General features: G+C 34.9%; 1 protein-coding gene and 1 non-coding gene across 2 annotated transcripts; one reads left to right on the top strand and one right to left on the bottom strand.

Moving 5' to 3' along the window:
* The first annotated feature begins 1524 nt into the window (after positions 1–1524).
* Positions 1525–1597, top strand: Trnak-cuu (transfer RNA lysine (anticodon CUU)). The gene has a single exon. It is a non-coding gene; the product is annotated as a tRNA-Lys (tRNA).
* Positions 1598–11502: 9905 nt separating this feature from the next.
* On the bottom strand, positions 11503–12624 carry LOC128202405 (transcription factor sox-3-like). Its single transcript, XM_052902634.1, has one exon. The coding sequence runs from the start codon at positions 12412–12414 to the stop codon at positions 11749–11751; it is 666 nt and encodes a 221-aa protein (XP_052758594.1). The 5' UTR covers positions 12415–12624; the 3' UTR covers positions 11503–11748.
* Between the last annotated feature and the right edge of the window lie 11968 nt (positions 12625–24592).

Here is a 24592-nt window from a genome sequence, read left to right on the forward strand (position 1 = left end):
CGCGATTAATTGAAACGATTCAAGCGCGCGGCTCGTATGTTGCGGCAGATGTTCAAATATCATGGAGTAAACATTCTACGCCATCAATCGCCACACCATTAACAAATGTTTTCAATTAGCCCATCGAATTATGTACACAATACAACCAAAAACATATTATGTATAGTACCTACCTATATATATATATATATATATTTTTTTTTTTTTAATGGGTGATAATGGGTAACCGGGGGGAAAGGGATTGTTAGTAATGGAGTTTGACAGCCCCATTGCTAGCAATATGCCTTATTAGGTCGACCTCCACGTGGCTCCCCCTGGAGACCATCGTGAACAATTCTTGTTGAATTTGTCACGATGGGCTAACTGACCTACTTCATCCTCACCTATCATCCTTCACTGGTGCCCCGCCGGTGTATACCGATAGCGTGGGTGGGGTTACCATTCCATTATCATCCATTAAAAAAAAAATGGTATGGTAACCCCGCCTGTGCTATTGGTGGCGGGGCACCAGTGACAGATGATTGATGAGGATGAAAGCAGGCCAGTTAGCCCATCCTGACGAATTCAACTAGAATTAGTCACGATGGTTTCCAGAAGGAACCACGTGGAGGTCGACCTGACAAGGTATATTGCTAGTAATGGGGCTATTTAACCTAAATTACTAACAATCCCTTTCCCCCCCCCCCCCCCCCCCCACCTACCTATATTGACAATTATTTAGATAACTGATAATTTTTTTTTTAATTTAATAATGGCGACAAACGTTCCCGATATAATTCATATCAGATTACCAGAGGGAGACTTTGTACAAAAGTCGTTTGCTTGGCTACCTCTGTCCCATTCGTGTTTCAACCGTGAAGCAGTTGTGTTTGGATAGCTATATTTCGGTTTGAAAGGTGAGATATGGCGTGAGTTTACACGGTACAGAGGAATAACATCTGAGTTCTCAGGAATGGCAACGCATGGGGTGTATCATGGGCGAAACAGTATACTCTGTTATGTCCATGGTACTGCTCATGTCTATAGGCGACGGTTACCACTTTCCAACAGGTGGGCCGTCAGCTTGTTTGCCATTCTAAATTGTAAAAAAAAAATTAGATCATTCAGATCAAAGTGGTCAGTAAGACAAAACGCTATTTTCATATGTAAGGACATAATAAGGATAATAAAATTGTAAGCAAACGATATCTGTACATAAAAGTTACGGGTCTTAATAATAAAAGTCAAAATAAAGCAAAATGTTGTTAAAATTCTGATCAAAGTAAATAAGTTGATACTAAGATTGATAGTTACTGATTATATCCTTGTACCTATAGAAAAAATCATTACACATGTTCTTCAAAAAAATTATCTTAGACATTTACATTATTATGAATTTTATTTATCTATGCTTATTTCGATGTTACATGACAAGATTTTTTTTAATGAAAAAAGTGGTTTTTATTTCAAATTATCACATTGTATTTTAGAGCTACGTTAATGTATATGTAGTATAACTTCAATAATTTCAACTTTCCTTCCACAGCCTGGCTAGCTCAGTCGGTAGAGCATGAGACTCTTAATCTCAGGGTCGTGGGTTCGAGCCCCACGTTGGGCGAATCATTTTTTGTCATTATGTACATTTTCTACTGAAATGCTGTTATATATTTGTTTTCATTTTTATTTTGTTATAGAATAAATTTTTTAAAAAATATAATTTTTATTTAACAATAACAATATTTTATTTAGGACTTTTTTCTACAAAAAAGCAGCTATCTCAATCGTGACCAAGTTAATACGAGTTCAGCATCAGATTATATCTATTATTATTTTGGTGTGTATAAAAAAAATTAATAAATTACAATAAATATATATTATAAACATATGTATATACATACATAATACGTTACTTATTCGCTTATATATTTATTAATATATATGCATATAACTTATTATAATTTATTAGTGATTAATGAAATGTAATCTTTTAACAATCCTTGATTAATCTCAATAAATTATTTTATTATTATTTATATTACATGTAATATCTTCTTATGGGGGTGAAATGTTCAGCCATGCGGGCCTTGGAACAGCATGATTGAGTCTAAATTAAATGGAGTCTAAATTAGGACAATAAAAGAAATTTTATAATAATGCGACAGGTATTGAGGGTAACGGCTTTCTATAACAAATCTATTATATAGGATGGAATTTATAAGATATCTAAATACTTGCGAATATTTTTGGGTATGATTCCTTTATTATTATTACCCAATCTATTGCAAAAATAATAAACAAAATCGGTTCAGAATTAACATAGATCGCCTCTGACTATCCCATCTGGAATTACAGACTCGAAGCAATGTAAAAATAGTTTTTCTAAAGGTAATATTTAGTTTACATAACTATCAATAGATGGCGCTATAAGTACAATAAAATCGTCAATATAGAAAATTTTATTAAATGTTCCTCTTTTAATATTTATAGTAGTAGCTTAATTTTTTTATAAATTGTATTTTGTGAGTTGCGCTACTTACATACTTAAATACATAAGTAGAATTATAAAATAAAAAATTGGCGACTGACCGATGCACACTCTTTAGATTTTACTATATATATTTTTTATACATATTTATTTACTTTTATAATGTTCTTATTTGTAATTTCAATTTAGTATTTTATGACAATGTCTATTCCTTGTTTGCTTGGTTGCTGTTACTACATATTTTTCTAATAAAATGCATGTTTACATCATTTACTACCTTAACACAATCCACCGCTTCGTAATACTTCTTATATGACCACCATAATTACCCAAATAAATTTCATAACAGTGCCTAATCTAAATGTTTCCGCGCGACAAGTCACAACAAACAGCTATAGTCATCAATAAAAATAACATATTTCTAATACCATCACATTACGTCCCATTATGTCCAATACAATTATACAAACGACCCTATTAAATTTGTCAATAAATAAATCGTAGTCAACTCCCGCGCCGGCCCGCAAACATAATGACATAAACAATAATAGATCACCAACCACTCCGCTCCATATGAGTTCCGAGCCATTTCACACGTCTAATACTTTTCACAATTCATTTTGTCCATTTAGCAATCGTTTGGGCTCGCTGTGCGGCACATTTAGGGCGTTTTATAAGGGGATGTAGCGGTATCGCCGCTTGGTAGTGTTACGGCCAAGTTGCAAATGAATAACTGGCGTATACACCAATCACAAGTTTCAAAAAGCACTTTATACTTATCTAGAGATTAAAGACGGAGTACTTAAAAAAGAAAGTACATAATGAAGATTTTTTATGGCCAGTAACGCACACGTAATACTCATGTTTTTTTTAGAACACAGGGGGCAAACTATCTTGCGACTCACCTGATGGTAAGTGACTACCGCTGCCCATGATAATATTAACTGTATCCCGCAATTTCGTCTGCCTAAAAAAATATATAAAGTATGTGCTAAGTTAGAATATAACCTATCCATGTACTAAATTCCATTAAAATCCGTTGAGTAGTTTTTTCATAAAAGAGTAACAAACAAGATATACCCTTACAAATTTTTGCCTATATAATATTAATAATAAAATTGTGAAAGTTGTTTTTTGCTGGAGTTTAAAAAAAATCCATGTAAACTTTGTTTTACATAGGAAAAACCATATTTTTTTCATGGAATATAAAAGTATGATAAATACAATAATCCTATTCAACTGTTCCCCTTCTCTTCAATTCCTAAAAAAATCAAAATTAATAGATATTTGGAGAAAAAAAGACACTTTGTATATGACTTGGCGTTCCCTTTACAACATATGTTTTCGCCTATTTATTACGGAAGTACATTCGTTAACTTTATTTCGGCTGAGACAAATTGTCGGTTATGGACAGTTTATGATAATCCGAGTACTTCCCAACCATCAAGTGCAAGTAAATGATGGTAAACAAACTCATTCGGGGTAAGTAAAGATGTTTCCTGCAAATTTATTGTAAAAAAAGTTTTACTTATAAATAATAGAAGCATTAAAGTTATTAGAATAGTTGCTATGTGTATTTCTTACTTCCCATTTAATATTATAAGTGAAAATTTGTACTTAAAGATGTTTGGATGTTTGTAAATCAATTACCGTACAAATAAACCACAAGCTAACACAATGTGTTCAAATGCTAACTTAATATTCGGGAGCCTGACAATTTTTTGATGATTTTACGACCCATATTTCTTTGAGAATGTAAAAAAAAATGTAATAAAACAGTCTTAACGTTATTAATATAGGCCAAATAGTGTTGAATTTGTCACCTCAATTAATTTAATTGCCTTAAGTGATAACTAACTTGAGAACCGCCTCAATGTACTTATCAAGCGTAGCAGCTACTGCAAAACCTTATGGTGAAGATCTATGTTCAGCAGTGGACTGTTAAAAGATGATATCGTAATGATGATGATAATGAAGGAGTAATGCAGACATTCAAATATTATAGAAATAAAAAAACTGTTTATGTTAAAAATGTTCAATATCACGGATAGAACTCGCCTAAAATTGTGTTTAAGACTTGGACTTTACTCTGTCTAGATACTAAATATCATCATTTCAAATGAGACCGAAATAAAAAAAATATATACCAATTTTAATGTCGGCTCTGCCACATTGAATTTAAATATGATCGGCGAAATATGGGCTCTTCGAATTTTTTTTTATGCAACGTAGAATGGCAAACAAGCTGACGGCCCACCTGATAGAAAGTGGTAACTGTCGCCTATAGACATGAGCAGTACCATGGACATAACAGAGTATACTGTTACGTCCATAACATCCCCCATGCGTTGCCATTCCTGAGGACTCAGGAATAATATTTTTGCTACAGCTACTTCGTCTGAGATTACAATCAGAAACATTTATAATTTCAAAAGTCTTTCCAATCGGAATCGTAACTCTTTCCATCTTTAGAAAAGTTGCTAAATACCTCTATATAGTTGTCACGCGAATCGTTAAATGTACCCGACAAATGGGGAAAATGCCCGACAAATAGATAAAAATACATACATGTCGCGCTGAATACAAGCACGCAAATGTCAAAGTATTATAGCACAGATAGTGAAGTCCTATGCACTGGATGTGGCGGATTTTCATGCAACGGGGATAAATATCAAAACGTATATTCTGGCCGATGCTAGGGATGAGGATTGCTAGCAATATAATAAAAAAATAGTGTCCAAACCAGTGTTTCCCAACCTTTTTTGAGCCATGCCCCACTTGAACATGTCTAAAATTTTTATGCCCATATACATAATTTTTCCCGACAAAGTTTACTTGACGACTCTAATCGCCCAGTTGATATTTTGGTAACGTCAAACGAAATTATACCTAATAAATATTTACAGCATTTTTTTAAATATTTTCTTTTTTTTTTTGTTAAATTTGGCGCCAATATCTACTCGTAGCATTGCATTTAAATAGCACGGAGCGAGAGGATTAAAATCGCTTCGAGTTCATTTTTTAATTGCCCCCTCTTAACTATCAAATTGTCCCCCTGTGGGGTGTGGACCTCACGTTGGTCACACCGGTCCAAGCAGTGTCGTAGCTTGGTAACCAAAGACCTTGGGGCAAAAAATAAATTAGAGTCCCAATTAGCGACACCCACGGGTGAGGAAGGTCTTTCCATGTCCGCGTGTATCGCAAGGGGCGATTAAAGGAACTTAATGTTCGAGGGACGAGCAGCAGCCTTCCATTTAAAACATCACCAAAACCCTTAATTGCGGTTGCTAATCCACCTGCCAAGCGTGGCCACTACTGAAAAAATCTCCCAAAAGAAAGTGTTCTATCCAGCAGTGGACAGATAGTGGCTGATATTTTTGAAATTAAGTACCAATATTTTACTGGACCATCAAAAAAAGATTTTGGAATACTCTTTATAGGTCTTATAAATACTGAAAAAACAGTCCGTAATGAAAACTTCTTGCAGGCCCTACATCTTTGTCTGTCCTATATCCAGCGAACAACTTTTGGCCCATTTGCGACTCATATGAATATACAGAGATATAGTCACAACAATTTTAATTCTGCTGTGTACCAAACAACGCCGGCTTTCTTATCCCAAACGAATAAAGTTGAAAATTACATCGAAATTTTTTCTCAAACAGCGCGAACAAATTGGATCCTCGCACTCGGAAAAAGCTGGATTCTCAGAGCGCGATTCATCCATCCATCATTCATTCTTCGTATGTGGTGTGAAAGACGTCTATGACGATTATGACGTTCGCTTCGGTGTGACAACGGCCGCTTACTATCCCAGTCGGTCTTATTCCATTGTGTTACACTTCTTTTTTGATTGTCACATCACTACTGTACCTCTGCAACGCTTTAGACACTTTATGCATAAATCCAAATTCAAAACGCCTTATCGTATCCAGGTATCACCAACCTTTTTCTACTTTATAAAAACATATTAGAGCTTAATTTTCCCTACGTGATATCTAGGAAGCAAAACTTTTTCAAATCAAGAGATATGTAACGAAGCTGCAATAATGCATACATAAGCATAATTGTATAGTGTTGTATAACTCTGTAATTTTCTAATCCAATTCTATCGTACAGAGATAGGGTGCAAGTTTGCTTGGCAAAATCTAGTATGCCTAAGTGCAAGATAGGTGTCAGTTGTTCCTCATTGTCTAAAGCTTTTGCAATAACGTTTTGGATGAAAAGCAGCTACGCTGAATGATGCATGTGAATGTGTTTGAGACAAAACACCCCTTTGAGGATGGATGCATCTTTAAAAAAAAAAAGGATTTTTCTATGTGTGTTTGAATTCAGTAGAGTCCAACAAATTGTTCCTTTTCAAAATAAAAATAAGGTAAGTGCATCAAATTATTTAAAAATTCGAAAGGTCGCTTTCATTAAAAGCCTTTATTAACTAGACACTTCTTTCATCACTACAGCCGTTAACTGCGGGTCTACCATGAAATGAAATTACGAAATTTCGGATTCAATTTCGTGTTTTTGTTTATACCAAAATCGGACCAATAAGTTTAACATTTCGTTCGTCGTACATCCTATCATAAAAGTCCAAAGGAACAATATTTTTACATTTTTAATATTTCCAAACGGCATGTATTATGTAATTTTTACATCAAATTTGTGTTTCGTTTGGCCCCGAAATTTCGGAAAACATTTCATGGTAGGCCCTCTGTTCATTGCTGAACGTAAGCCTCCCCCGTAGAGTTTCACCAGTAGTTGCCATTCTTGGCAGACGGTTTGGTAAACGCAGTTGGGCTTTGGTAATGTTTTAAGAGGGATACTACTGCCCATTTATCGACCATTAAGTTCCCTTAGTCACCTTTTATGACACCCACGGGAAAGGAGGGAGTGGCTCTATCTATGCATATAAAGAGGTTGCTGTGTGGTTCTAACATGGCAACCTGGGGGAAGGGATTGTTAGTAATGCAAACTACGAGTCCCATTACTAGCAATATACCTTGTCTACGCGGTCCCCCCTGGAAACCAGTTGTGTTTGCATGGCTGTGTTTCAGTTTAAAGGGTGGGATATGGCGTGAATTTACAGGGTACCGAGGAATAACACCTGAATCCTCAAGAATGGCAACGCATGGGGGGTATCATGAGCAAAACAGTCTCTGTTATATCCATGGTACTGCTCATATCTATAGGCGACGGTTACACTTTCCATCAGGTGGACCGTCAGCTTGTTTGCCATTCTAAGTTGTATAAAAAAAAAACAAATAATAACTCACTTCTTTTACATTACTTATATAAGATATTAATATTTTTCTCAATTTCAGATCAACATTGCTGTTTGTTAACGGAATTTTCCCAAAGAGCTAATAATGTTTACTGTTTACTCTGTGGAACCTTCTAGACTGAGGGGTTATATTATTCAAATAAAACATTGACTTGTGCCGTCTCTGATGAGGTTTCTTTAATTACTATTAAGTGATGGAAAACTGATTTTGTTGTACATATACAGAGCGGCTAATACATGGATGATGGGAGGGAAAGGGATTGTTAGTAATGGAGACTGAGAATTCTATTGCTAGCAATATACTCAACCAGGTCGACCTCCTCGCGGGTCCCCTTGGAATCTATCATTGTTAATTCCTAATGAATTCATCATGATGGGCTAACTGGCCTGTTTTCATTCTCATCTATCACCCTTCACTGGTGCTCCGCCATCGTATCCCGTTAGCGCAGGCGGGGTTACCATACCATTTTCACCCATAAAAAAAAATACATGGATGATGGTTGTTTACTTGTAAGTATGTACCTACTATCTGTAAATGTTCACCCTTAATCTCTTGCTAAGTAGATAGAGAGTGGTAGCGAGTGTCAATAGCCAGTGTTTATACGTATCTATATCAATATCTAATTCTATTTGAATTTTTTTTTTATACAACTTAGAATGGCAAACAAGCTGACGGCCCACCTGATGTAAAGTGGTAACCGTCGCCTATAGACATAAGCAGTATGATGGACATAACAGAGTATACTGTTTCGCCCATGATACCCCCCATGCGTTGCCATTCCTGAGGACTCAGGTGTTATTCCTCTGTACCCGGTAAATTCACGCCATATCCCACCCACCCTTCAAACCGAAACACAGCCATGCAAACACAGCTGCTTCACGGTTGAAACACGAATGGGACAGAGGTACCCAAGCAATCGACTTTTGTATAAAGTCTCCCTCTGGTGACTCATTGTATAGGCGACAGTTACCACTTTCCATAAGGTGAGCCGTCAGCTCGTTTGCCATTCTAAGTTGTATAAAAAAAAATATTTTCACCCATCAAAAAAAAAATGGCAACTCTCTAAATATCCAGAGCGAATCAACAAAAACAACCTCGACATCAGGTAATTGAGATTGAGAGAACTGATTGAAGAAAAATGTTTTACTTGCAATATGGGTAGGTGCTTGCCTATTATGTAGAAACAAGGCTTCACAGTAATAAGTTAATTAATACCAACTGTTCGTAACCTCTGATCTTTGTCACGTCGAGATTAGAAATTTCGAGAACATTCCATTCGAAAATTGAATTTTGCCAATTACAATTTATAAGCAATGTGATTCAATAAATTAATTCCGTTTATATTTTATGAATAAATTTTAATATAAATTGTTTTCGAGAAACGTGATCATTAATTAATTATTTCTATATAAGGTTTCTAATCGGTATATTATATTAAATATTACATATAATTATAGCCTTTATATAGCTTTATCAAGCTATGATCAAATAGACATGTGTCAATAAAAGTTTATATATATATATATATATATATATATATATATATAAATATACACTCTGTTATGTACATGGTACTGCTCATGTCTAGACGGTTACCACTTTCCATCAGGTGGACCGTCAGCTTGTTCGCCATTCTAAATTGCATAAAAATAATTTAAAGTCGATTTATTTGTAGGACACAATCTTTAATTATTTTGAAAAAAGAGGTAGTTCTAGAATTACGTATAGCGTATAGCCATATCTGATCTGAAGGAACGAACGAAACTAAAACTGAAAGTTAAAAGCTGTCTAGACTTATTTACATAAGAGACTTCAACAGTACCTACTTTTCGAACTACCTACAATGTAATAGCACTAAAAAATACTGTCGCCCACCGAACACCCTTTCGGTAAACATCCAAATCAATTACAATCAAGACGCCTCCATCAATCCAACCATGAGATCCCCAAACGTCGTGTCATCCACGCCATATTATTTCCACTCATTCCCCGATCCGCAGCCTTGCCAGATTCGATAAATTTACCGCAATTTTGGGTAAAATTTCGTCTGCTAGAGAATTTGTTGGGGAAATGCTATACCTATTTTATTTTTAAAAATTTTAAAAGGACACATTATATTTTAATGTAATAACTACCGATTTTAACTTATGTGTAATTTAGTCGAGAAATCACGACTAGTTTCGGGTCCATTCGGGGCCCTTAATCTTGAGCAGCTGTGACGCAAGTCCGAGCGTGCCGTGAAAGCCTACTGCTAAACCGGTATTTATTACATTAAAATATAATACTATGCCTAGTTGATGAAAAGTTTGTAAAAAAAATGCAATGAGTGTTGATAATTTTAGATAATTATTTCGACAGTTTAAGGCATTTGTAAACAGTATATAAAACATATACCTAATAAAGGTACATTTAATCATAAAATAAAATAAAATTCTGTGTAGATAGCGTACTACTATATAGATACTTTTTTCTTCGCTACTTTATAAAATGTAGTGAAAAATGGACAAAATTTTTGATTAAATAAATAGAAACAATAATAATAGTAAGTACTATACTGTTTCCACTTCTTATTGTACGCACACTGCTGGTAATTAATGCTCATTTCCACTCAAGGTTTGCTAGAAGAGAAATCTTACAGAGTTAAGCTCGCCTGTTGTATGTATATATAAATAAATAAAGATCATAGTATCGTTTTGGAGAAAAAATAAAATCTGAGAAATATAAACTAATGTTATGTTGTTAAAGAAAAAAAAAAGTATTTGAATTTGGAAGAACTAGAGAAATAAAAACTTACATCTTGCAACACTGCTGACTCGCGACCTCCGGCGTCTGTCGGGAAATGATCGTTTTCTTTTCCCCGATCACGTTACGCACTGGAAAATATTTTGTTCTCCATTTGAATGATAAATAGCAGTTGCGTATCATTGCACGGTCATTAATGATGAGACGCCGGGCTCAAGACAGCTCGCCATATACAGGCTGAATCGAAATCTTTAACGCCCTTTTAAGGGAGTATTCTATCAGTGAAATTGGAAATATGGGTCACAGCTATGTCCTGGTATAGAATGGTCCACCCATTCCTAACCCGTGGGTGTCTACGACTAAAAGGAACTTAATGGTTGAGAGATAGGAAGCGGTGTATCTCTTAAAACATCAGCAAAGTCTAACTGCGGTTGCTAATCCGTCTGCCAAGCATTGCAAATACTAACAAAATCTATCAATATGGGAAGACCTATGTTCATCAGTAAAGTTCGCTGATATGATGATAATAATGACGAAACATGGGTCAAGAAAAGACCAAAAAGTCTGAACCTCCCATGCTTATATGACGGGTCCAATCTACAATTTTTTTTATCACTTTTAAATGTTTCTTTCTTTCAATTTCCATCCTAATGTATTCTATTTTATAGCATGAGTAGATTCCTAACTTTACGTACGACTACCGAGTTCGATTTCGCCCCGTACCTGTCCATAATATAAGTAATTGATTTTTGAGTTTGTTTCAAACTATTTCTTTATTTAGGACATTTGTTTAAGAAACCATTTTGATACAATCTTAATATAATTGTACAGGACAAACATGAAAGTAAAGGAATTTAAAAAATAGATCTAATGAGATCCTTTTATTAAAAATCGATTGAAAATTAAATATTGCAATAGTTCCGATTTGTAGAAAAAAATATAATATTATTTCAAAACCTATATCCTAAACATGATACTACACCACTTAAGATTGGGATATAAAAATATGATCAAATATAAAAATTAACGAATTTATTCCAAAAATTTAATGACATTGACGAACTACAAATTCATAATCATAACAAAATCATAATTATTAGAACGTTGCGTAAACTTTAAACAATGACAGTATCTTTTACACTATAGTTTTGCAACAGTTCCTTTTATTATTTGTCTAATAGCTAGTATTCTCACTTTGGTATCCCATACCTGCTGTTACATCACATACCTTTAACAACTGTGAAACAATAAACAATATAACATTTACTGAACACCAAATGGATAATGGTAAGATATCCTAGTGACGTCGTTAGGCACGTAATGCAGGTCCTGGTAAGCCTTCACCATCATCTGTTGGTTGACCACTGCAAAAGGTCTTGGAGATATGCTCTCAATAGATGGTAAAGGTCTCAAATCGAGACTAGGAATGGCCTCTTCCTTAGGCCTCATCGGTGTAGGGACAAAAGTTGCTTGCGGCATCGGAGGTACACTGTAACTGATCATATTATTATACATAAACTGCTCCGAATAAGTTAAAGGAATCTGATAGTTCGGCTCTGTTCGTGGTTCCATCTCCACGAAGGTTTCTCTTGTTGTATAAATTGCGGGGTTCGTAAAAGTCGGATCCAGTCTATTCTTTCTCCGGGGACGGTATTTATAATCCGGATAATCTTGCATATGTTTTAACCTTAGTCTCTTTGCTTCATCTATAAATGGCCTCTTCTCGGTCTCATCTAAACTCTTCCATTCCAGTCCTAATCGTTTGGAGATCTCTGAATTGTGCAGCTTTGGGTTCATCATTGATATTTTCTTTCTTTGAAGCCTCGACCATACCATGAAGGCGTTCATGGGTCGCTTTATGTGATAAGGATTAGAATGTCTAGACACTTTTGGGGTAGCTTTCGCTGGCGATGTTTCCACAAAAGCCATTGATTTTTTTACATCTTACTGTATCTTTTTTAAGTCGTGAAATGATTTTCTAGACACGTTATTCCATAATATCCTGTAGATTAGTTCTTCTTATAACGAAATAATTTCCGGGTTTTTAGTTTCTTATTTTTCGCAACTGTTCCGCTTTGCTTCTAGTTCAGCGCCTGATCGACGTCCAGACTCGCACTGATGACCAGTTTCGAAGCCAACTAAATCTGAATGCTGTCATTATGGCAACAATAGAGCGGGTACAATTGGTATGACAATTTTCCCTGTATTATTTGCCGTCGAATAAAGAGCAGCGACAATGTACTGATTGCTCACAAATTGTCAGATGATACTGGTGTATGTTTTGTGTAAGCCGCGCCTGCGGTCTATTAAAAGGTGAACGGTACAGTCGGCTGATGAATTTGTGTACAGTCAACCTAAACATTAAATGTATTTAAAGTTGAAGAAATCGCACGATCCAAAGTGTTTCTTAACATTTACCCGATTGAATATCGAATCCTTACCAAGCTCATCCACAGCTAACCCCTTTTTTTATGAATGAAAATGGAATGGTAGCTTTTATATACGATGATGGTCTGTCAAGAGTGATGAGAAGTGAAGAAAAAATCAGGCCATTTGATGCACTGTGACAAATTTTCCAGAAATTGATCGCAAGGCTCTGGTTTCCAAAAATATGTAATTGACATATGTATATTGCCAGCGATAGGGTCCTTACTTCCCTTAAATAATCTCTTAACCTCAGATAAAATATCACAGGATTTAAATATTAACTAATGCTTTTACTATAATTTCCCGCGGTAACAAAGATGCTAAGGTTGTCCAGTCTAGGTATTTTTATTTTTCTATAAGGGTCTATTTTCCATTTTTCTAACAAGGCACAGATAATAAAAGCAAGGTTTATGGCTATGTATAGGTAGTCCATTTAAATATTATCTACTTGCATTGAAACAGGTTTATAGAATAGACTGAAGGAGTGGTACGGTCCTTGTATCAAATAACAGAATATATTCAACTGTACAGAGTAGGTAATGTGTATAGATACACCACAGATTGTTCTGTGGGCTTGGCTACGTCATCTAATACCATTGTTGGCATCACAATTCCCTTTAGAGGAACGTTTATTATTTATTAGAGAGAAATAAATGACCACTATTATATTGCACTAGTAGGTATACATGGTAACTGTATGGTATTGAAGCAGACGTTTATTGTGTTATTTCGGTCGTGCCTAATTAGAAGTTTTTTTTTTTTTTTTTTTTTTTTATCGCAGTGTTTAAATATAATAATAATATGATAGACATGTTTACATTTAATATTCACTTACATGTGTATATTGACACAAACACATGCATGCACCCACGCACGCAAGCACGCACGCACGCACGCATGCACACACATTCTCATCGTGACGAATTCAACAGTTATCAACCACGATATTTTCTAGGGGGAACCGCGTAGAGGTCGACCTGATATTAATAAAAAGGGGGCAATTAGATCCCGTTATTAATAATTTATTCATTCATTTCATTCATGTTCACTAATTTATAATTTTTCAAATTGATAAATTAGAATAAAAGGATAAGAGACTTCAATAGCTAAAATTGTTTATAAGCTCAGGTAGAGGGAAACCATTCCATTATCATCCATAAAAAAAAATAAGTTTATGACAGGTTTGACGTATTTATAAATAAGGGGAAAAATCTGTAATACTTGTATATAACAGAAACAATAATATTATGCAGCTACGAAATGTACTATTAATCCAATACAATAATGATATACTATATTTAGGAACCTTATTAGGTACTAATAAAATTATCTTCCCTCTGTGTATAATTATGTTAGTAGAAAAAAGTAGATAAAAATTACAATTTAAATAAATTAAAAACTTGAATGTAGGTTCACTGTTCCATCATTCATCATATAATCATAAAAATATGGTTAATTAAAACAAAATTCAGTTATTATAATAATGACAATGAAAATAAAGTAATGATTTCCTAAAAAAAATATTTTTTCTAATTAATATAATTAAGTTCAAACCGCGCCATCTATTTAGTTTTATATGTATTACAAGATTTGCTGTTCCATCATACTATTCCATTATCCTATGTTTGATGATAGCATTAAAAAAAATTAAAAAGCACGATTTTGATTGAATTCCAACAGATGGCGTTGAACGTAATAGCAACTTAAATCCTCTAGATGGCAGTAGCTATCTATTTCAATGTTAACGTCGCTCTAATAATTTTGGCGGCAAACGATTGAATATACAAGATATAATATAAACATATAGTACTTTCAACCGACTTAAAAAATAAGTGTGCTCTCAATTCAGATGCATTTTTTATGTTCGATACTTTTTTTATCTGTACTTGGAGATTGATCCCATAGAAATTATGAAAATTGGTTCTGTACGTTTTAAATTAAAATAACCGGTTTTAGCATAGTAAAATATTTATTCTATTCTATTAAAGTCAGATTTTTAATTATTTTTTTTTTAAATATTTATTGTTCCAAGATTTTATAATTAATAATTATTAAATTGGAAATCTTGTAAATATTATTTAATTATTAATTAATTACACCTTCTCCTAATCAAATCGCTGATAAGTTTTACACTGAAAAGTTTTAGAACTGGCTACTTGAAAGCAATATAATAAAAAAGATGTTAAAATTTTGAAAATGGAACTCTTTACGAATAATACTGAGTACATAATTTATTCGTTTGTCATTTGTTTTACGGTTTGGCGGCAAATTGAAAATAGTTTGTGTAACGTTATCATGAATTTAACGCGAAAAATTTTTCATACGATGATTTTTTATGACTTTCGATGTCATCTAAGTCATCAAGAAAAATATGATAGACTACGATTGACCTTTCACGATGGAGCCCCGTCTCGTGCCCCTGTTTACAACTGGTTTAATGAGTTTAAACGTGGTCCCACTAATCTCACCAATGATATGCGTGAGGGACGGCCTTCTACGGCGACGACTGAAGACAAGCCCATCATGATGAATTCGTCAGGAATTAACCATGATAGTTTCCAGGTGGAACTGTTAACTGTCCACTGCTGAACATAAGCCTCCCCCATAAGGAGGGTTTTGCCAGTACTTGCCACGCTTGGCAGGCGGGTTGGCAACCGCAGTTAGGGTTTGGTGATATTTTAGAAAGAACGTTGCTGCCCAATCCTAGATCGTTAAGTTCCCTTAGTCGCCTCCTACGACACCCACGGAAAAGGGTATGTATGTATATACATATATTTAAACTATGTATTTATATTTTTTTTTAATGGATGATAATGGAATAGTAACCCCACCCGCGCTATCGGTATACACTGGAGGGGCACCAGTGAAGGATGATAGGTGAGGATGAAGTAGGTCAGTTAGCCCATCGTGATTAATTCAACAAGAATTGTTCACGATGGTTTCCAGGGGGAGGTTGACCTAATAAGGTATATTGCTAGCAATGGGGCTGTCAAACTCCATTGCTAACAATCCTTTTCCCCCATGTATATTTACACCCAAATAAATAGATACGTACAATGTTCATGGACGTAAACCGGGCGCCGACACACGCCACTTTGTAAATCATCCCGGAGACATTGGAGGGAGTATTTAAGCCGCCATATTTATGAAAATAAGACTCCATAAAGCTATAATGGAAAATACAAAAAGCCCGTGCCGACCGTCGTAAGGCGGGCGGGGCGCGCGCGTTTACACCATACGACACGATTTCTGACACTTTTTTTTAGTGGCGAAAGGGATTGTTAGTAATGGGAATTATTAGCCCAATTGCTAGCAATTCAATACACTCTGTCAGGTCGACCTCCACGCGGTTCCCAATAGAAACCACCGTGCTCAGTTCCAAGTGAATTCATCACGATGGGATGGATGAATCAATAATCAATTCCTGATGAATTTGTCTAACTAGGACTAACTGAGCTGTCTTTTCATTGTCACCTCTCACTGGCGACGGAGAAGTTACAATTCGGTTATAATAAATACATCTAAAAAAAAATTTTATAAATATTTCCTGCGTTTATTTAATTCATACATACATATCTGTCACGTCTGTCTCCCATTAGGGTGGGCAGAAACAATGGACACTCAATGCTATATATAGTCTATATTTTTGTTTACGTTTATACGACTTTAACTTTGTATTTTTTTTTTAATTGGGCTGTCAGTTTGTTTGCCATTCTAAGGCAAACAAACTGACGGCCCACCTGATGGAAAGTGGTAACCGTCGCCTATAGACATCAGCAGTACCATGGACATAACAGAGTATACTGTTTCGCCCATGATACCCCCATGCGTTGCCATTCCTGAGGACTCGGGTGTTATTCCTCTGTACCCAGTAAATTCACACTATATCCCACCCCGCCAACATACACGTTAGCACAGACGGGGTTGCCATTCCATTTTCGGTATAAAAAAAAATGCTATACTTGCCCCAACACTAAGTGCCTGACAGGCTCAAATAGCATTTTGTGATCACAAAGTATACAAACGTTGGGGACATTATCCAAATGAACTATCGTGCATTGTAAAGAGCCTCTAAGTCTTAACTTATTGTTATTGCGCATTTTAAGCCTCAGTTTTATGTGTCGGAATCGTCGCTCGCACCGTAGCCTGCATCTCTTTATGTTTATATAGATTTATTGTTCGGATAGTTGCCAAGAAAATGGCTGCCACCTCTAAACGGATAGCTTAAATAGATATTTAAAAAATACAAAACAGAAAGACAACCCTTGATACAGAAATGTAGTCTAAATGGACAAGATATTGGATTATTGTTAAATATAATCGCTTGTCCATATTTCGAAAGAGCAAAATCTTTAATGGCTGTATTTTTGTATCAATGATTCCCTTTTTTTTATACAACTTAGAATGGCAAACAAGCTGACGGCCCATCTGATGGAAAGTGGTAACCGTCGCCTATAGACATGAGCAGTACCATGGACATAACAGAGTATACTGTTTCGCCCATGATACCCCCCATGCGTTGCCATTCTTGAGGACTCAGGTGTTATTCCTCTGTACCCAGTAAATTCACGCCATATCCCACCCTTCAAACCGAAACACAGCCATGCAAACACAACTGCTTCACGGTTGAAACACGAATGGGACAGAGGTACCCAAGCAATCGACTTTTGTACAAAATCTCCCTCTATTTTATTATGTGAAATAATTAATCAATGTTAGGATATGATGGGGCTGACATATCCTTATAGGATAAAAGCGTTTAAATAAAAAATATTAAAAAAAAGATACTTGAAAATTAAATTAAATTAATGTAACTGAGCCGGACTGAGTCTGAATGGCTGAGCTGAGTTGTGAATTCAGTTGGCTGTTTGCTGAATTGGTAGTAATGAAAACTAGCGGTTCAGATGCTAATTTTTATTTTAATCATTGTTAATTCTTGTTGAATTCATTATGGTGGACTAACCTACCTACATTTGTTCTCACCTATCATCTTCGACTGGTGATGAGAGCGCGGGAAGGGTTGCCATTCCATTTTCACCCATTAAAAAAAGTCCCAAATTAAGCAGAGCTTACAATACATTATCTGGCCCAAGCAAACTGGTATTCAAACCATATTTAGAAGCCAAAGACATTTTGCTTTGATAACGTTGTTTCTCTTGTATTATAGGTAATATAATTATTATATGTACGTTATTTTTTAATTACTGTTTTAATTTAATATTGTTCATAACGTTGCATCGTCAGTTATTTATGATTCCTGTTTACAGTCGACTGGTAGATAATGCCATATGGTACTAAGTCCACCAGTTATATTGTCTAAGTGTATTAAAGTTTAATACCAGAGGGAGACTTTCTACAAAAGTCGATTGCTTGGGTACCTCTGTCCCATTCGTATTTCTACCGTGAAGCAGTTGTGTTTGCATGGCTGTGTTTCGATTTGAAGGGTGGGATATGGCGTGAATTTACTGGGTACAGAGGAATAACACCTGAATCCTCAGGAATGGCAACGCATGGGGGGTATCATGGGCGAAACAGTATACTCTGTTATGTCCATGGTACTGCTCATGTCTATAGGCGACGGTTACCACTTTCCATCAGGTGGGCCGTCAGCTTGTTTGCCATTATAAGTCGTATAAAAAAAAATTTACTAGAGAAATATTTATTATATGTACAGAACGTAGTACATTGTATTTAAAGGTTTTGAATCATACATTTTAGGTAATATCTTTTGGAAACATTACAATCATAACGTATTCTGTCCGAGGCGGTGACAAACAAACACAATAATGGGAGAACGAATAGAAAAGAATCGAATGTTATTCCGTCGCCCCATATAATACAATACACTTGTGTGCCCATACGTACGCACACCGGTGTACGTGTTAGAAAACATATCTAAAGATATTATTTTTATTTATTAATTTTTATTAAAGAAAAACCAACAACTAAAGAATTTCATTATAAAAAAAAACAGTAAAGACAATCAGCTAATCACAGGTCTTTTTTATTTATTTTTTTATTTTTAATTTATACAAAAATCCACAGCTCTTAAAAAATAACTTACATGCTATGTCTCTTATGAATACAGCCAATAACGGATTTTATTTATACAAACAAAAATTATGATTCCAAAGCGAAGTAGGCAAGTTAGAGTGGGTGTATGCAAGTAATATAAGCACATGTATAAAAGAAACCATATATAATAGTGAGTGTCCACAAAGTTAAGTTAATTGATATATAAAATAATTAAAATCCATGTTGCTAAAGTTCAGATATTGACAGCAATGATTAAATAATACAAATTCATGGTCACCAATTGTAAAGAGGTATAAATGTATGCGTGGGTGTATGTGTAGTGTAATATAAATAAATGTAAATATGTAGTGTATATACGTACATGTACATATATGCAACATAGGTAATTATGATATTATCTCATCCATTTTTTTGTTTTCACAAATTAATACAAGATTAAACTAATGCACTTTTTTTATTAAAGAAAAACTAACAAACAGAGAGGTTTCAGGTTTTCACAAACAAAAACAAAGTTTATTTAATGCACATGACATCACTTATTAATATTAATCATTATTTTTAAAACGTATGTTCATTTTTTAACGTTGTCAATTGCAATTGTCATTGCACGATGGGAATTTTATGAATTTACTATATTTGTCGTTTCAGACAATTGTTTCGAATTCATCCGGAAGTCTTCTTCAGGAGGCGTAAGGCGCTTTATTTATTTAACCTTTAATGCACAGTAAAATTCTATGTTCTTTTTTTATACAACTTAGAATGGCAAACAAGCTGATGGCCCACCTGATGGAAAGTGGTAACCGTCGCCTATAGACATGAGCAGTACCATGGACATAACAAAGTATACTGTTTCGCCCATGATACCCCCTATGTGTTGCCATTCCTGAGGACTCAGGTGTTATTCGTCTGTACCCAGTAAAATTCTATGTACATTTGCATGCATGCAGACTTAACACCAGACGGTGTAAATAAGTTACGATACATTCTTTTCTGTTCCAAGTCTCTGTTATTTCATTATGGTAATAAACGCGTTTTAATTTAATTTAATTCAAAGGAAATGAGGCTCTTATTGAAAAAAAAAATATAATCATTAAAAAAAATATATATTTTCGCTAAATATCTTTATAAATTTCTCTCGTGTAGTTCGTATTTTTCGCAAGTCTTTTATACGTCTATTGATACGATATTTTTATTTCCTACCCGCGCAATACAGCGGCCGCCCGACGTTTTGTTAGCTCGGATTTTACATGTATACATTATATATTATTATAGAGATATAATAATATAGTATTAACATTTTTTTTATACAACTTACAATGGCACACAAGCTTACGGCCCACCTGATGGAAAATGGTAACCGTCGCCTATAGACATGAGCAGTACCATGGACATAACAGAGTATACTGTTTACACCCATGATACCTCCCATGCGTTGCCATTCCTGAAGACTCAGGTGTTATTCCTCTATACCCAGTAAATTCATGCTACTGCCCATCCTTCGTCCTCCTTTAGTCGACTCTTACGACACCCACGGGAAAGGTAGGGGTAGCCTATTCTATGCCGGAACCACATGGCCAATACTTACATTATAAATGATATTTTTTTTAAACGAATGATTATGGAATGGTAACTCCGCTTGCGTTAACAGTTTACGCTTAGGGGGGGAGGGATTGTTAATAATGGGATCTAACAGCCCCATTACTAACAATATACCCTATCAGGTCGACCTTCACTTGGTTCCCCTTGGATACCATCGTGGTTAATTCTTGTGAAATTTGTCACGATGGGCTAACTGATCTGCTTTCATCCTCATCTCATCTCACGCTCATCATCCAGCGTATATCGATAGCGCAAGCGGGCTTACCATACCATATTCACCCATCAAAAAAATTCTTTATAATCTGTATTAGTCTTTGAAGGGAACAATAAAGAGTTTTTATTTATTCATTATATTATATTAAACATCTATTTGTCGTATGTTGAACTTTTTGTGGTATAAATAGTTTTCCTATTTCGCCCAACAGCGACGCACGTACTAAACTGCAGGGTGCAGGGTGACAAAACATTGTTCCGGGAATAATGAGGTAATCTCGCCTCTACCGACACGAGGGTGTCCCCACTCAACGCGCCTCGTCTCAACCTGACAGTTGGTATTACGCCCCGAGGCTACAACGGCGCGCCACTGGCTCTTGTATAGCGTTCTACCTCTTGCTAATACTACGAAATAACAGTCAGCTGTAGTTAATTTTACTTTATGACGTAAATTCACATTTATACAATACATTGGTGTGGGCAAAGTCACGTGACCAATATAGGTGTAAACACATAAAGTTGTCGAAAAGTTGCCATTTAATATTAATAAATTTGATGTGGGGATTGTTCAGAACATAATGCATGCTCCTACTACCAAAATTGCTTTGTGTTTAATTGAATTAGTAAATAGTATTGTTTAGTCATAATTGTAATAGTAGAAAACTTGTTTAGATTTTATAGGATTGACATGTTAAAAAACAAAAATCCCAAATTAAACGTAGATTCTAAAAAAAAAAGTTGCCATTAGAAAAATATAAATTTCCCATCTGCTTATTTTGTTAGATACTAGGATACTATAATACTAATTATTAATTTAATTTTGATTAAAACATTATTTTAATACAAATGTATGTAAGTATGTAATAACATTATTATTTTCATAATTAGTCCACAAATATCGTAAAGGATACGATTTGTTTATGGAATTTATTTAATTTAAAACAGTTCAGCCATTTAAGCGTAATTGAGTACAAATAAACGTCTAACCATTTAACATAAATAAACACCTAACCACATAACCACTCCATAAACTAGACGCGAGGTCTCTATTTTTATGTAAACTCTTTAAACCACCAGAACAAGTTCTTGTAAAACAAAGGCTGGGCATTCCATAATTATTTGTCGTAAATCTACATTTTCGGCATCGCAAAAATCACAGTTTGATTAAGTCCTCAGTTTGATTTTATATAAATGAGATGGAAATGTCCCATTCGAATCCCATTAATTGCTGTGATATATTTCCTGGAAAAACCTTTTAACCTAAAATAGGTACCATGGTTTCTTGGGAATAGATTTTTAATATGTAATTATTTATTTATTATTACAAAATCCATACCTCTTAAAATCTATATAATTACCGTGTTATTTTTAGTAAATACATCTAATTACGGATTTACAATTTATAATATATTCCTTATTAAGAAATAAGCGTTCACAAAGCCGAAATTATGTATGTGTGTGTGTTTGTGTGTATGTGTGTGAATGTGTATGCGTGTGCGTGTGTGCGTGCGGCCGGGTGTGTGCGTGCGTGTGTGTTACTAATAACTATAAATAATGTTGCTATAATCTATTTATTCTCTCATTCAAAGTAATAATGAATAAAAAAATGTATCTAGTGTCTATAAATAATTTCAATAACCTAATGTCAATACTGCTGTACAGAAACATCGATGATAAACGAGTTTGCCCCGGCTAGCGACGTAACTGCATTGACGCTCGATGGACCGGATGGACAGGGATGCCGGTCTAACTTTGTTCACTTTAGTATTAACAAAATTTTGTTGTTCACCATAAATTATTTGTACAACCCACTAATATCTCACTGCTGGGCATACAGTATACCTCATAAGAAGAGAATGGAAACTACTATTCATATCCTATTAAAATAATAAAAAAGTTAGTAAGGATGGATGGGTAAATAGATGGATGTATGTTTATTATTATTTCATGTAAAAACTACTGAACGGTTTTGAATTACCAGAGGGAGACTTTGTACAAAAGTCGATTGCTTGGGTACCTCTGTCCCATTCGTGTTTCTACCGTGAAGCAGTTGTGTTTGCATGGCTGTGTTTCCGTTTGAATAGTGGGATATGGCGTGAATTTACAGGGCACAGAGTAATAACACCTGAGTCCTCAGGATTGGCAACGCATGGGTTATCATGGGTGAAACAGTATACTCTGTTATGTCCATGGTACTGTTCATGTCTATAGGCGACGGTTACCACTTTCCATCAGGTGGGCCGTCAGCTTGTTTGCCATTCTAAGTTGTATAAAAAAAAAAAAAAAAAAGAATGAAATTTGATACACTAGTAGATTATATCCTAACTTAGCACATAGGATAAATAAATAAATAAAATGAAAATATTTTTTATTCGAGCACCAGTGAAGGGTGATTGATGAGAATGAAAACAGGTCAGTTAGCCCATCATGATGAATTTGATGAATTCATTCAAGGAATTTACCATGATAGTTTCCAGGTAGAACCGCGAGGAAGTCGACCAGGTTGGGTATATTGCTAGCAATGGGATTCTCAGTCTCCATTACTAACAATCCCTTTCCCCCCATACTAACAATCCCAAGTAGGTTGTACGTGCATACCAAATTTCATTACAATTGATAGATCCGTTAAAATACCAACAAACAAACACACTGTCGCATTTATAATATTAGTAAGGATTTACATTATCATCCGTTTACAAATAACTCGATCAGTTTTATCACAACATCGCGACAAGTAGCTATAAAATGGGCGTTCAGCCGGCGGCTGTGGCGCGTTCATTCAGCTGCTGCAGCGCTGCGAACAGCGCACCGGCGCGGCAAAATTGCACGTAACACGATATTGTACCGTCGACACGGAATTGTTTTATGTACATTCGTGTGCAAATGTGGCTGCAAAGTTATGTCACGATTTTTTTTATAATAAAAATAATATGCTTGTGACATGCTGGGTAGTCAGAGGTATTTGTCGATTGCTCGGTTATAGTGAACTTGACATAGCGACATAGCAAGAGGGAATCTACCACCATCACGGTACAAAAATCATCTATTTACTTCTGTCTCTCATTTATACGCAAGTGCAGGTGCTTGATGTTCTTACGTGTGATAAGAAAGAAAAAAGAAAGAAAGAAACTTTATTTTACAAAAATATACGACTACACCCACACAGAGGTAAAAAAATATTAAGAATTATAATAAAGAAACTACACAAAAAAAATATAAATAAAGGAAATAAAATTAAAAAAAAAAACAATAAAATGATAAAACAATCTGTAGGTTGTATTTCTGTAGGTTTGTAATGTGTGCGTGTTTTTTTTTAAATAACCCGACATATGATGGTACAATAGAGGCTTGCAGAGGCAAAATTCTGTGCAGATTATCACAAGCCATAAAAAATCAATATTCTCGCTATGCTATCTTCATCATCACCGTATCACCCATTATTTGCCTACTGCCAAACATAGGCTTCTCCCATAAGGGGATTTTACCAGCAGTTGTCACGCTTTTCAACCGCTTGTTGTTGTTGTTAAAAAAGTTGGCAACCGCAGTTAGATTTTAGTGATGTTTTACACCCACGGGAAAGTTAACTCCGTTTCCCAAAAGCCACCCTATGAATCTTCTCATCAGTACAGTGGAATAAGTCTAATTGTATTGTGAAAGGAGTATTTATTAACTAATTTAAAACGATTCTCGTATTACTAAAAATATTAACTATAGCATTTAGTACGGCAGTTAATGCTGTTTTACCCCCTACCACCATCTGCTAAATCCTATTTTTATTTTTATTTATTTATTTACACTTTACTGTACACGCCAACACTAATATTACATAAAA

This window comes from Galleria mellonella, unplaced genomic scaffold (genome assembly GCF_026898425.1).
Source record: "Galleria mellonella isolate WM207_F2 unplaced genomic scaffold, CSIRO_AGI_GalMel_v1 utg93, whole genome shotgun sequence".
NCBI lineage: Eukaryota > Metazoa > Arthropoda > Insecta > Lepidoptera > Pyralidae > Galleria > Galleria mellonella.

Coding starts and splice junctions, on each gene's coding strand:
- LOC128202405 (XM_052902634.1), bottom strand. CDS start 12,414: ATGGCTTTTGTGGAAACATCGCCAGCGAAAGCTACCCCAAAAGTGTCT.